This window comes from Epinephelus moara, chromosome 24, assembly GCF_006386435.1.
Source record: "Epinephelus moara isolate mb chromosome 24, YSFRI_EMoa_1.0, whole genome shotgun sequence".
NCBI lineage: Eukaryota > Metazoa > Chordata > Actinopteri > Perciformes > Serranidae > Epinephelus > Epinephelus moara.
In genome coordinates, this window is record NC_065529.1 from 33791978 (window position 1) to 33807275 (window position 15298).

At 40.8% G+C, this 15298-nt stretch overlaps 1 protein-coding gene across 2 annotated transcripts in view; it reads right to left on the minus strand.

The window, feature by feature from the left end:
* gli1 (GLI family zinc finger 1) overlaps positions 1–15298 on the minus strand; it is a 76334-nt gene that overhangs the window by 10805 nt on the left and 50231 nt on the right. For both annotated transcript variants that reach the window (XM_050038357.1, XM_050038358.1), the window contains exons 2-4: positions 6054–6163; positions 1707–1939; positions 79–180 (exon numbers count right to left, since the gene is read on the minus strand). In XM_050038357.1, coding sequence (XP_049894314.1) covers positions 79–180; positions 1707–1939; positions 6054–6124 — 406 coding nt within the window. In that variant the 5' untranslated portion in view covers positions 6125–6163. The remainder of the gene's footprint in view (positions 1–78; positions 181–1706; positions 1940–6053; positions 6164–15298) is intronic.

Genomic DNA, 15298 nt, shown 5'->3' on the forward strand with positions numbered 1-15298 from the left:
CAGGGTTAGCTTTCATGATATGAAATCATAAAAGATAAGATTTATATTTAGAGGACACAATAGGAGGAGTTAGCTTACCGTCACCTGAGCCGATCTGATCAGAGCCAGGCTGAATCTGGCAGAAGTTGTGATGAGAGGACATCATGTTGTTCTGGTTACAGTAGGGGGTGCTGTTGCCACCTGTTGGAAATTAAGTACAGTCAGAAACACTAAAACATACCACTTAGAAGATCCACATTAACATTTTGTAGGATAAGGATAGGTCTTACTATACAAAAACTGCATTTGTGAAGGCAGTTGACTCATAGTCATGTCGACATCTCATTTAACATATGCACTGATGCCTCTTTATGCTTGATGTTTTGCGGTTGTTAGTTAGTTTTGAAAGTACACAATACTTCAGTTAGTTTAGTTTATTTCCCGTAAAGTCTAGTTTTTATTTATTGCTACAGTTAACTTAAATTATTTTCCACACAAAGATCTAGTTTTAAGTTTAGTTTTTGTTTATGATAATAGCCTTGTGCTCAGTGTGTTGGCAGCTTAGGTTTCAAGATATGGATGACCTATTACTACCGTACGTTATGCAGAGAAATGAAAAGAACATCATAGGGATATGGGTTCCCGAAATTCTTGAGAGTCAAGAGAAGTTGGGTGAATCCAACACACACTCTGTTAGGAGATTTGTTGTCTTTTGAATGCAGATTTTATCCATACTTTTGAATGAGTTAATATCAATTTGACAGTGTCCTGGTGATTGGAAAAGAGGACATCAGTGTCAATAAAACAAACTTCAGAGACCCCATCAGTGGCAAAGATCGTGTGGCAGTATGTCTCAAGTAAAAGCCATGTTGATTTGAACATCCTGTAAATTCAGATGGATTTTGATTTGCTGTCAGTTTTTCTGTTGTTTATCAAATTGATCTGGAAGTGATCCCAGCGTTATCGCTCACCACTGTCGTTGTCGTAATAGTTGTAGTGTGGACTCCGCCATCTGCTTGAGTTAGAATGTTGTTTTTTTTAATTCTACATTTACAGTTATTGTTAAAGTTATCGTTTGGTGGACATCCCTTAACCCTGTACGTGCTCATGTTTAACACATCATGTTGACCTGCAGTCTTCTCCATCTTACAAGAGCTGATTGGTTGAGCAGGAAAAAAAGCCACACAACAATCATGTCATTTCAAGTTTTACTGTAGGTACAGCTGCAAGAAGCACTTGTAAAATCCAGCTTTTCTGAAATGACAAGTGAAGAAGAGACAGTTAACTACCCTGGGAGGTTTTATAGTCTAGACTCTTTGCTCTTAGTTTTTTTTTTAGAGGAGATGAGACAAAACAGGGAGAACTGGTAAAATAAGTGAAGTAGAATTGACACAGAGGGATTGTAACACAATGCAACAGTAATCAGCTGGCATCTGTTAAGTATTTGTACTTAGATTCTCTATTATTTGTGTATTTTATGTTTACGTGATCTACTTTAAATCGCTGGTCCATTTTAGGTTCCTGAGTAATTTAAATTAGTCCAAGCTGCTGTTTTTCTGCAGAGTAGAAGACATGATTATATCTCAGGAGTAAAACCTGCCTGTCTTTCCTTTAGTAGAAATCAGAGTAGTCTCTTCTCTGTTTCTTACTCAGTCTCTCAGGTATCTTTCAGCCCAAATCAGAAGCAGCTGTGCGATTAAGGAGATGTAAAAGATACTCTGACTCACCCTCTGTGGGCGGCATGCCCCGGTGGCCCATCATACTGTGTGGCGGTGGGGCCTGAGGGGGCCTCATGTATTGATCCATGCAGTGGCCAATCCCCTGTCCTGGGCCTGATCCGTGAGTCATACTGGGAGTCATGGGATTATACATAGCGCGGCAGTCTTGGGGAGGGCCGTTGAGGAGCGGGGCACGCAGCGAGGACACATCACTGTAGGGAGACTGGTCTGATGGGACTAGGCTGCAGATATCAAAGAAACACAGTTCATAATTATGAGAAATAATCTAAACTTAACGTCAAACATGGCAACTGCAAAAAGACATGATGGGCTGAAAAAGTAGGAGATGTGAAAGAGGTTGACCAATAGTGGATTTGTTTTTGGATCAGGCTCTTTTTTATTTTCAAATATAAAGAAAAGCGGACAACTTGAACACAGAACAATTACATCAAATCTCTGTATAGGAGCTTGCTTACACCGATCATATGTAGGGTCGATGTCTGTCTCAATCTTAGATAATCTGTCTTTGGTCCAATGAAGATGATGCACTATTTCAAACTGAACCACAGTGTGCCTAACACATATTGAAGAGGAGTAAATTCTCTTTAATTTTTTGCCAAATTGTTTCTGAAATTGTTTGATCCTACTCCTCTATACATAATGGAGAGTAAATTTGGGCTTGAAATGTACTTATGTATCTAAATAGAAATTTTACTGGTAGTGGTTGAGGGATGCAAGTCACTGAGAGACAGAAAGCATCACAGAGGACCATATTCAGTTGTGGTAGGTGAGCAGATTGGAGACCCTGAAGTGACACAGGAATTATATAATAAATAAATGAGGGTGATGCATAAAAACAATATCTAAATTCTATCAAAACTGAATAAATAAAATTGCAATAATACATGTTGAAAGAATATTATATAGCACTGAGTGTCCTGTGTCACTTTTGGGCCCAGGTAAGTGAGGGAAGATTATGGTAATTGGACAGCTTCTATAAATACCACATTATCTATAAGCTAAAATATCTATAGTAACTTTTAACAGGTGGTGTACAGCCTGGAAAGCAGCTCTGCCTGAAGAGCTGAAGGCGAATCTCTTGTGATGTCTGGTTCTCGCCACTAGATGGGGCATCGTCCTTATGTTGGTCCACACTGTGGAAACTTACTCATCTGGGTTTTCCCCGACCAAACTAGAGAAGGGAAGCTTCATTGGAACTTTCCAGCCTTCTCATGAATTTCAATATTTTCTCTGACCTTTCATCAGTCCCACTGGTCAGTTCAAAATCTGTCTCTCCTCTTCTTTTTCTCCTCTCCTAAAGGGGCAGACTTCATCCATCCACCTTCTCCTAAGTCGCCCTTTCAGTTCTTTAATTCTTTCACCGCAACGTGTATTCCACACAGGAGCTTAATCTGTCCTCTCTAATCCACTGTGCTAGTCCCCCCTGACTCTACCTCTCCCTCCCATTCTCACTCCTTTCTCCCATTCATCCCTTCTGTTCTCCTTCTCTGTTTCTCCCCCCTCTCTCTCTCTCTCTCTCTGTCACTTTCTATCTCCTCTTCCTCCCTCCTCCTCCTCCTCCTGCTCCTCTGTCATTCTCTGTCCCAACCAGCCACCTTTCTCTCCATCTCTCTCTGTTTCTCCCTCACTCTGGGTAACCTGAGCGGGGCGCGAGGCAGTCATGCAGAGCGCAGCAGGGCCTGGTCAGCCTGTAATTAGCAGCTGTCAGAGAGAGGCCGAGTCCGCCCGCAACCTGGGTGGCATGAGGGAGGGAGGGGAGGAGGGAGGAGAGGGGGAGGAGTGAGGGGCTGAGCTAGCACTGTGTCCACAACAATTGCAGCGAGACCTGGGCTTCTGCACCCTCAGAATATCTGTGTGATTAAAATAGGAACAGTTTACGAGCCTCTAAGATGAGTAGGATCCTTGCTTCTTAGAGACGGACTGCTGTGATTTCTGAAAAGATTGATCTGTCTCAGTATAAAGACTGGAGGCAGGGGGAAACGGCTTGCCTGGCTGGGTCCAAAATTAGAAAATGTGCCTACCAAAACCTTTAAAACTTATGGACATGATGTCAAACCTGTACAGAAACACAAAACAACTATTTGTGATTTCAGGGGGAGTGCTAATAGTTCATGCCGAGCCTGAACTTCTGGAAGTCTTCTCATCACAGTGAGGTTGCCAGGTTTTATACAATCGTGCCGATCATATCTGTCAACTTGGCTTGCTGCTGTAGTCTGTTATCAGTGTAACACTGTGTTCTGGCACACAACAATTAGTCGAAATAAAACTGATTTAGTTCATTTTCGCTTATCAGCAGCCTTCATCAAGAAAAAAAACTGAAGATACTAAAAATACTATGCATGCTATCAATGCTTAGTCAGACTAAGTGTGTGCTCTGTACAGCAGCAGAGTCACAGCACAGAGCTCTGCGATGAGGTCAATTATACCGACTCTACCAACTTGGTAACCAAAACAACTGCAACATAAAATTCAACAACATAAAATATAAAATATACCCCAAGCTTTTGTATGATCCCTACAATGCAACATGCACGTGTAAGCATCCATGCAGCAAAGCCAAAGTCAGTGTTGAGCTGTGTTCAAACAATGCATGCTTCTCTTGGGTCGCAACTAATCAGTTAAGCATGCTGTGGTCAACTGGTCACTAAAAATAAATTGGCATGATCAGTATAGTTTCTGAGCGGCAAGGTGATACAGTGGTTAGCACTGTCACCTCTCAGCTGGAGGGCCCTTAGTTCACATTCAACAACCAGCTGGGTCCAAGAGTTAATATTACTCACTTTTTATGAGTAATCAGTTGTGCCATACAATGAGAACGTTAGGTACTCTTTACCTGATTAGTTGTAGTGTATCAGTTTTTTAGGTACTCTTTACTCAGGACATGAGATTAAATCTACCTAACCATACTGAGCGTAAATCTTTACCTCACCTTTATTGAGTAGACTATAGGTTTTGTTTTAACACTGTACCAGGGTGACCTCAACCCAAAAGTTGAGGAGACCAAGAGGATGATAGAGAAAGAAGCAGTCATCCTCGGGTTGGATAAGAGGGGGATGAAGAGGACGAGGGGTCCACTGAGCCAAATCCGCAGCCAAAAAGATAAAAACCTTTGCAATATTATTGAAAAGAGAAAAAACAGGTGCTGCCTCAGCAACGCCAGCTGTTCCTGTTCTGATTTGTTTACAGTAAAGGGAAGATCTAAACTTTAAAGATCAAAGTAAGCGCTCTACAGATACTGAGTGTCATCGATGAACATCTTTGCCTGTAAAATGTCCTGCGTAATTGGCTACACTGGTGTTTCTTTTTTCCCTTTTTTTTCCAAAGATTATTTTTTAGGGCTGTTTGCCTATATTGACAGGACAGTTTGAAGTGTGAAAGGGAGAGAGAGCGAGGATGACGTGCAGCTCGATTCCATGTGGGCTGGAGTTGAGCCTGTGGCCGCTGCAGCAAAGACATTGCCTTTGTACACAGGGCGCCTGCTCTACCCATTAAGCTACTGGGCGTCCTAGGTGTTTCTTAACAGGTGGTAAAATGTTCTCACTGTGGCATCCCAACTGTCAACCCATGTATAGAGGTGCTCGGCGGATGAGCTGATGTTTATCAAGAAATGGCTCCAACATGTCTGCCTGCATTTATCTGCATGGCCCACATGTTGATTGATATCAGCTCTCACAGATATATCATTATTGTTATATATGTTGGCTAATGACTAAAAAAGAAATTGTGATACAGAAACGCCACTAATTTTTGTGGCAACTTAGACAATTGCCGTTTTACAGTTTGTCCTCAACATGGTACTTGAAGTTTGTTTTAGTAAGTTTAGTATATTTGTATCTTTGTTCCAAATTTAAAAGGATCCTTTTCAGAAATCTATAAGTATGTTATTTGGTCATGTAGAAAAGAAGAATATTTGTCACTATATTTTTAGATCCTTTTAATTCCTAAATGTCTCTATCAATATCTGCCCTTTTTACATTATTGCTCTTGTATAAGTTAAACAAACAAGATACAGCTTGTCAGCTTACAGTTATTGGTGGGAGTATTTCCGAAGTGTGGACAGTTCAAGGGTTGCTTCATCTCCGTTTCCCTTCCTTCCCTGTAGCTCTATACTTGACGATCAGATATGAGAGTGGTATTGATCTTCTCATCGAAAAGTTTTACCTCATCCGACTCATGGAAAGAAAGTACATAAGTATATTCCCCAAAATGTTGAACTAGTCCTTATATTTCTCTGCTGTGAGACATTTTAGGAATTCCCCATGACAAATAGGCTAGAGGTTAAAATGCAGCCACAGAGTAATATGAGTGAGGACGTGCACATGCTAACTGTCTTACCCTCTGGACGGCTGGCTGGGTGAGGTCTCGTAGTGATACAGCCCCTGGTGTGGCTGCATGTCCACTGGCATTGGAGCTCCGAGACCTAGCGCTCCCCGTACACCCTGGACCTGACACACAAAGACGAGGACACGGTTAGGGTGAAGTGAGGAAACTCAAACAAACCCCACCAAACTAAACTAAAGTGCATGAGAATGAAAAGGCAAATAGACAAAAACAATTGTGGTTGGGGGGAAAAAAGAATATGTAGGATGTTAATAACAGACCAAACCAAACCAAGCAAAACAGTTGAAGGGCAAAATAAGCTCCCTCTGAAAAGCCTGAGTCATACTTATTTTAAACAAAGCTGGTGAAAAGTACAAAATCATTACTTACGTAAAAGTAGAAATGTAAAAACCGCAGTTAAACACGCTGGAAAAGTACATCCTGCGGTCTTAACTTACAGTGCGTTAAATACAGATGGTTAGAAGTCAGATTTTGTGAAGAATAAAAAGTAAAAGCATAGTAAACAATGTTAATGATGGTGCTGTACCTGCTTCAGTTTTTTACATTTTTATTGGATTACTTGTGAGTTTGGAATATCAAATCTCAATAGCAAAATGTTTCACAACTATACAAGTTAGAGTTAAGAGTTTTGCTTGGTGCTTTTAAATTGCTGAGCACCTCAGGGTTTTGCAGGAGTGCCCGAACGTACACATGCAACATTTTTTGCACGCTCAGATTCATTGTTTTCAATGTAGATGCGTGGCAGGTGCACTCAAACACCAGAGGGACACTTTTCCAGTGTGCACATGTTCCCGAACGCCTATTTTTCAGGGCATGATGGCTGCACCCTGAGATAAACTATGTTAAACTTTTTAAAAACACAGCAGCGAGCACTGCTTGTCATGTCATGTGACGAGGATCAACCAATCACAGCCAACATCTGTCCCGATATCTTTCCCTTCTTCTGTAAATATCAGTTTGTGATAAATATGGAGCAGAAGTTGATCATTTTAGTGCAGAGCTGCCAGAGCTTTACATCTGCCCCACTGACAATATTTTAGACCAACACACTTAAAAACAGCGCCTGGAAGAAGATCAGCTCTGCACTCAGGGTTTCTGGTAGGTAGGCTAGGATATGGCGCTGGTTATGGTTGCCTAGCAACCTCAGACACAACCTGCCTCTGCACCCTGAAAAGTTGGCACAGAGTTGGCACAAGAGTAGTGCCCAGCGCCTGACCTCACATTTTCCAGGCAGTTAAAGAAACAGCATGTGTACGAGCCCTTAAGTTGAAATATAGTTATGCCAGAGCGGAACAGTCCAATATTGTCCAATCAGATGAATTGAGGGGCGTGTCTTCTGTGGTGGTGATGACAAGTGGTAGCATATAGTGTTAAGCTAATGTTGGCTCATTTTCATTGTAGGTTTAGGCAAGCTGCAAGACATATCTGAACGAATGTTGCCTTAACTACTTTCTAACATTTTACCAACTTTAATCAGACTCCACGACGCACAGCAGACTGTCAGACTGTCCATGATTCATCCTAAAATAAGCCTTGAACTGACGAACATCCAGGCAAAGCTCCTGGACCAGCTGGTGGTAGACCTACTTCCTGTGATTTCTCCTTTTTCTGAGGGTTGCATGTAGTCTACACACACATATCCGTTTCCCTGTGTCCAGTCCCCGTGCACCTCCCCGGCCGCCACCTGTCCATGTTATGTAGATTTTAAGGTACAGATCTGAGAGTTAACATCACAGAAAAATAGCAGTTGAGCTAAGGACAGGTGGTTGCCTAGCAACAAAAAAAAAAAAAAAAAAAGATACAGCAAGCTGCAAATCCCGTTCAGTCTGATCAGGGCCTGACTCTTGAGTTTCCCTTCTACAGTCACACATTTATAGAAATATTATCATCCAAAGCTCAGTTTAGACAAATGAAACCTGACATCCATTCATGATTACATAAAATTAACAATGTCCCTTAAATAACAGCTTGAATTGGTGTAAGGAATAGACACCTCTCAGCTATGGAAATAAGACATGTATACGTTAAGAGACTTTAAAGTCGGTCATGTGATGGTACTGAATGTGCCCTGACACACTCCTACAGATTAGACAAAACCCCTGTGACACAAACAGTGGGGTTGGCTCTAATCTCTCTTCTCTAAACAGTGTCGTGCACCTCAGACACCACTGACAGACACTAAAATCCTGCCGCACCTTCTCATCCTGGAAAGTAGCGATCACCATGGAAAAGGCATAGAGAAGAAGAAAAAAACTGGGGTTATGCCTCATAGCCTAAAAGACAAATAGTGACGGGATGCTAGCAACACAAACAGAGAAAAAGGAAAGTGGAACAAAGCAGTCTTTTGTGTGAAAGTCGTATTGAGACGGTATCTTTCAGCAGGAGTAAGGTGAGGTAATTCTAGCTGAGAGATTTGGGGAACAAGCACCTGCTCATTACATCCAACCACATCAGTGCAGGTACTAATAGTCGGGACTGTGGGCTCTTACATGGTTACACAGGTAATTAGGATCAAAAAATTACTGTACACACTGATGTCACAGCTACCGCAAATGGAGATAAGCCAAAAATTGTATGATCATTCTGATCGTTCAGAATGAGCTGCATTAAATATACGACCACAAACTTAATTCGCTCCAGTCAGATGGCTGAGAGGACTACTCTATATTTTTAAATGTACTTAAATGCTTTCATGTCATAGAAAGTCCTCTTTACAAAAAGATGTTATTTTGTAATTGTTTTACAAAACTTTTATTTTACATTGTAATTATTTTAATTTATCTATCAAATTATTTTTCCTAATGGTAATGCTGTAATGGCTTTTTATTGTTTTAAAATTGGTATTGCCTATTCTCTGTTCTCTATTTTTTCTTTTCCTTTGTTTCTATAATTAACTAAATGGCGTTGTAAACACGGTTGTCCCTCAACGATCTTTTCAGTATAAATAAAGGTTGAATAAATGAATTCTCCTCATGGTAACATCAACTAAATAAAGGTTTTAATCATCTAATTATTCCTCTTTTGAGGCCAAATCTATATTTAAAGTTTATACAACACATTTGGTGCCTGGAATTATACCGTTTTTATCTCTGTTAAAATACCAGTTATTGAAGGAAAGAAGAAAAGCATTAATATAAAAGGTCATTCCAGACTTTTTAACAGCAGAGTATATATGTATTGCATATTTGTTTTTTATATCCCGTAAGAATACATCAAAATCTGACAGAATCCTTTTGGCAGTATTTTTAAACCCTTTAAATCCTAGACACACTTGTCTCTTGTGTAGTAATATTTTAAATAGTAAATAGTGCAATCCGCTGCTTATCAAGTGCAATCCACTACGTCTTAGTGCAATATTCCCTTTATTAAGTGCAATCCACCATTTATTTTACATTAACAACAGCTTCATACAGCCAGTTTTTATTACACTATTTATGTCCACTTTCATGAATAATTATGTCGTCTGTTTTTTTTTTAAATTTGCTTTTTTTACTGACTAGTTGGAGCCTGATCAGATGTAGCACTCCTAATTTTGTTGTATATTCTTTGTACAATAACAATAAAGGCTTTTTATTCTATTCTATTTAAAAATGCAAGATTAAATATATACTTAGATTTTATCCACCACATTCTTTAACTCTGCATTTCAATCCTTGTCTGTGCATGTGAAATCAAAATGTCACATTGCTGCTGCTCATGTGACAAGTGTTCAAACCCAAACTGGGAAAGCTGCAGTCCGCTGCAGATGAAAGCTCTGTGGTCTGAGCCTAACAGGTTGCCAGGCCTGTTATGTAGTAGCACAAGTGTTAAAAGGGCAGTAGGGACCTATTTAAGCCCACAAGCCACCAGGGGGATTTGATACGCAAAGTTAGTAAGCGGCTAAATGATGTGGGCGGTCCGGGCCTAATTGCATATATTCAGCGCCTGCTTCGGATGTGTGTATGATAATTAGCCGGAAGCGCTAAATAGAGATCTCGCCGAGCACCTCAGCTGTCCAGAACTCATAAATACCGAGAAGGGGGTCGCCAGACAGCCTGTCACACACACACACACACACACACACACACACACACACACACACACACCTGTCAGTCTCGCCAGGGGGTAGCATAATAATCCAGTGGCCACCAAGTCTGCAGAGAATGTGTGTGTGAGAAAGAGTGAGTGTCACTGTGAATATAGCGAAGCAGTTTGTACTGTGTAAGCACAGTGGCAGGTGTGTATGAGAAGGGAGTTCTGGAGACAAGTGTATTTGCAGTGCAGTGTGTATGTGTGTGTGCGTGTGTGTTGGAGAGAGTGCGTTTGACATGATAAATGGTGGTGGATCTCAGAGTAAGAGTGAATAATGTATGAGACCACCTGCGCAAAAACAAGCTGGAATCTTTTTTAAAAATATGTTTGCGAGCGTTTCTCCAGGGAGCAGAGCAGCGAGTGAGTGTTACTGTTTTAGCTCCGTGTACACACACTATAAACTGTGCGTCGTGTAATTAATTTGCATGGTACATAGAGTATGCTCTTATCCAGCAAATTACTGTGAACTAAGCGCAAACATAGAGTAAGTCAACAGAATTAATGTGGACCAAGTCTGGGGATCCCTGTCTTCTGGAAATGACATTTTATACACTAAATTTGCACATTAAAAATGTCAAGTTTATATCATTTATCAATATAATGAGGAAACCTTTTTGAGTGACACATCTGCCAAGTTGCTAAATTGCTGATACTGAACATTTGCAAAATGTCAAACAACAAATCCCATGTATAAATGTGTAAAACGCATGCTTACACCTACTGTATGTGCACTTGTATGTATTTCTGTGCAGCATGTAAGCACACAAAGATGGATGATTTCTTAAATGCATGGTGCTGCTGACACAGGTGTCGTGGCATTGTGCTATTTTAGGTCAATATCTTGTGAGAAACTCTCAGGGAGTTTGCTCCCCGGTGTAATTTTGTGGTGCTGGGTTTTAGAGGGATGGGGCAGGAGCATATTAAAAACCCCAAGGCCATAAATCAAACGGCTAACTAAACAAGTCTGCTCCACTGCGGCACAGCAAGCTGGGCAGGAACCAAGGAGCTGAGGATGAGGACAGGATGTCCAGCCACTTTCTAAACCCCAAACCTCCCCATTCAAACACTCCAGCTTCACAGCCCTACAATATCGCCACCCCGTAAGCCACACCTAAAAGTCAGACATCCCTAACCTCACACAATCACTTGTCCTTAACATCATCAACTTTACATGGGAATATGATGAACCCAGTGCAAACAAACAGGCCATAGCATCAGTATATGGCAGAAGAGCTGAAGCGTAGCTAGAAATGCAACTACTGTCAGCCTGACACCAAATGACTTTTCAAGCCATAACACTGTCGTAGACAAATTTTCAATGTTGCAATTAAATCATAAGAGTAACACCTAGATGATGCACGCTTCTTTAATATCATAAGTGTTTAGTCATTGCTCATGCAAATACTTATGTGAATATTGTCAACAACCAGTACCTGCACTCAAACAGGAACAAACAGGAAGCAGCAAACCAGGTAGACAGTAAACATGAAGGTGACTCTGAGGATGCGCAACAATGTGAAAGAGTCTCAGTCAAGTTGTGGAGTGAACAAGAGTCTGTGTTTAATTGCCGTATCTAATCCACCAATCGGCACTTATTTTAGTGAGAAATCTTAAATTTCGAAATGGTTTGTGTCTCATTCCCATGGTCTCCTCTCACTAAAATAGCGCAGCTAACTAGTAGATGCTGGTAGCGAGAAATCAAAATCCGAAATGTTTGCTCACAAATACAATTTATTCTTATGGATTATACTAATGCTGAATGTACAAGAACACTGTTGACATATGACACCTTTTATCTTGTGTTTCTAGAGTTATGTTATTTTGTGGACTTGTAAGGAATTGTTAAATGTCATATTTCTTGGAGGGAGTTTTGCAGAATATTGTCCACCAGGTCAGGATATATATATGTATATATATATATTTATTTACGTTTATGTTTGTTAATAATTCCTGTTTATTTAACTATATATTTGTTAATACTACTGTTTAAATTTCTTATATTTTCACGTATCTTTCCTGTAACATAAATAATTTCCCCTCGGGGATCAATCAAGTATTTCTGATTCTGATTCTGAGGATGGGAAAAAATCTAAAAAAGAATCTAGTTGTAGTCCCGCAAATAGTGACCCTGCAGGATCCCCAGTTTTTGCAGAATCTTATATTGTGTGACTAAAAACTCACATTGTCTTTAGATGTGAGAGGGTGTCAGGCATAGGTATTTTAAAGGTCTCTTCATATATGTTACAAATGAATTGATTCATCATTTATTCTAGAAGAAAAAATCTGTCAAAAAGAATCAAGATCATAGACCCCCGTGATGTCTAATCAGCTAATTGAAATACTTGGCCAATCTATTTAGTTTTGGATAACACAAAAAATGCAACAGCAATAAAACAAACACAAAAAAAAAACACAAATTGGAAGATCATATTTTTAGTGTGTGACGACCCCAAATTGACCTCTCAAATATCACCAATCGAGACACTTAAAAAAAAAAAAACCTACATTTTAAAGCATGGCTCTGGGACACTGTATTATTTTTCCACACAGACAGATTCATGCTTGTCTTTTCCGAGCCCCTGCTTGAAGTTGCATGTTATCCTGGATGGATGATATTGGCTGAGTTCACCTCAATTACTGGATATTTTTAAACAAGACCAAGAAGTCCTGACTGTGGTCTCGCCTAATAAATTTCCATTCCGGCTTACCTACTCACTCACCAAAGCAACACAGCTTACCACCAATAAATAAAATATGGTTTTGTATCCCTAATGGTCCATTAGTCATTCACTGTCAGAAACCCAACCGCTGCACTGTAAAGACCCACCGTTCAGCAAAAGCTGATACTAACTACAACTGCAGATCTCTCGTATCCCTCCTCCTATAAATCAAAAGTTGGATTCAAGCAATAAAGCGTGACTCAGTTGAACACAGTCAGCTGTTTTTTTGTGTTTTTTCTTTTTTTGCTACAGCCTTTCTTGGTCTGGTATGAACAATAGCCAATGTTAGAAAACTTTGGCATTACTGTTATTCCATATTTGTTAGCTTTGGCCACACACACTTGCTGCATTTACAACAGCTCGCTTTAAATAATCTTTGACAGGTCTGTTACTTTACCTCACTTAAAGTGACAATAACAGGAAAATAAAAAGTGTAAGTAATACTAGCAAGTGGAAAAGACTTATTCTAGCAAATCTAACTAAAATTAGCTGATATTAGCCGCCATAAGCTAGTGCATATTATGATATTACCTTAAAGGGACAGTTCACCCCTAAATCAAAAGAACATATTTTTCGTCTTACCTATAGTGCTATTTCTCAATCTAGATTGTTTTGGTGTGAGCTGCCGCGTGTTTGAGGTATCAGCTGTAGAGATGTCTGCCATATCTACAATATAATGGAACTAGATGGCACTCGGCTTGTGGTGCTCAAAGCGCCAAAAAATATACTTGAAAAACTCAACAGCAATGTCTCTTTCCAGAAATCATGACCTACTTACTCAAGATAATCCACAGACCTTGTTGTGAGCAGTTTAATGTAGGAACTATTTTCTTTCAACCGAACTAGACCCACTAGCAGTATCACTGGGCGGACAGACAACCTTTCATGCACACATTCATACCTACGGGAAGTTAAAGACCCTGACACACCAAGGAGACGGTTGGCCATCGGTCAACATTGGGCCATCAGTGAGCGTCTGTTGCCCCAGTCTTTGCTGTGTGTCCCACACTGTTGGCCCTTGACGGCCCTTGTTGACCTTTTTCAGCCGATTTAGCATGTTGAATTTGCGTTACAGGGCGGAGCCTGTCAGTGAATGAAATAACGCTGATTGGCAGTTCAGCTCGGCGTATGAGAAGAGAAGTGGAAGTGAGGAAAGTAAACAAACAGCTTAACTCAAGGGGGAGTGAGATCAAGTTGTTACATTGGGTCAGATTATTCTCTTTTTTCAATAAGGTCTTTAGCGGAAATGTTTCACTGGTGCACAGTAAATGTTTTAACATTTCATTGTGTTGTTAATGTGCTAACTGGCTAACTAGCAACTTGAATCTGTCCGGTTTCCCTTTCTGAATGACAAATACAGACTACCGCCACCTGCTGCTATGGAGAGTTATTTTCTGTCACGCAGGTGCTGGTTGGCCATCGGCTGCAGTCTTTACTGTGTGTTCAGGTGCAACTTTTTGGGCAAGACAGTGGTGACGTGCAGCAAGGCAATAGTCGGCTTTTTTTTGCCGCTTGTTCTTTCATGTCAGATTGGTGTGTCTGTGCCTTTAAAGTGTCATCACTTAACCTAAGTTGCATGTCTCTGGACTGTGGGAGGAAGCTGGAAACCTGGAGAAAACCCACACTGACAGGGAGAACACGTGAACTCCACACAGAAGGGCCGGCAGATTTGAACCCACAACACTCTTGCTGTGAGGCAACAGTGCTAACCACTGCCCACCAAAGCAATCCAGACTGATAACTAGCACAGCAGGTAAGAGGAACAATATGTATTTTCGATTTTTGAATCAACACCATAAGATCCACAAGGTAGTAGCCCACTTGTTGCAGGGCTTCGACTGCATTAGGTGACTTTTCTCTAATGGCCTTTGGTTACACATTAGTCCCACAAACATAAGTTCTCAGGTGATAGTTTGTGTTTGTGGTATACAAAGAGAAACATTGTTAAGTCATGCACGGTTTGGCATTTGTGACATTCCCATAAAGCGCCAGTCCTCCTCCCTCTGAGGAAGTCTCCAGAGAGGACAGACATTTCCACAGGTCACTGGTCGTGTCAGACAAAGGGCCTGATCTCACCCCGCTCCACTCTGCTCCTACACTCTTTACTCTTGGGTGTAACACTAAACTGGGGCTCACACATGCCTCCCCCCTCCTGCTCTATCCCAGCCAATGTAAAAAGAGGCATTTAATGACAGCCCCTCTCCTCTTAACCTCATTTCTTCTCTGCTCTCAGATGGGAATGTGAGTATACAGTGTGTGTGTGTTTGCAGGATAATCTCTTACTTTAGACAACACAAAACAGCCTAACTCAAACTCAGCACACATCTTTGGAGCATGTCCTGCAGTGTAAACACCCATCTGAAACTATTTTGTCCCCCACCCTCTCCCTCATTCCCAACTTCCCTCTTCTCATTCTGCCTTTTCCATTTCTCTGTATCTCTATCTCTG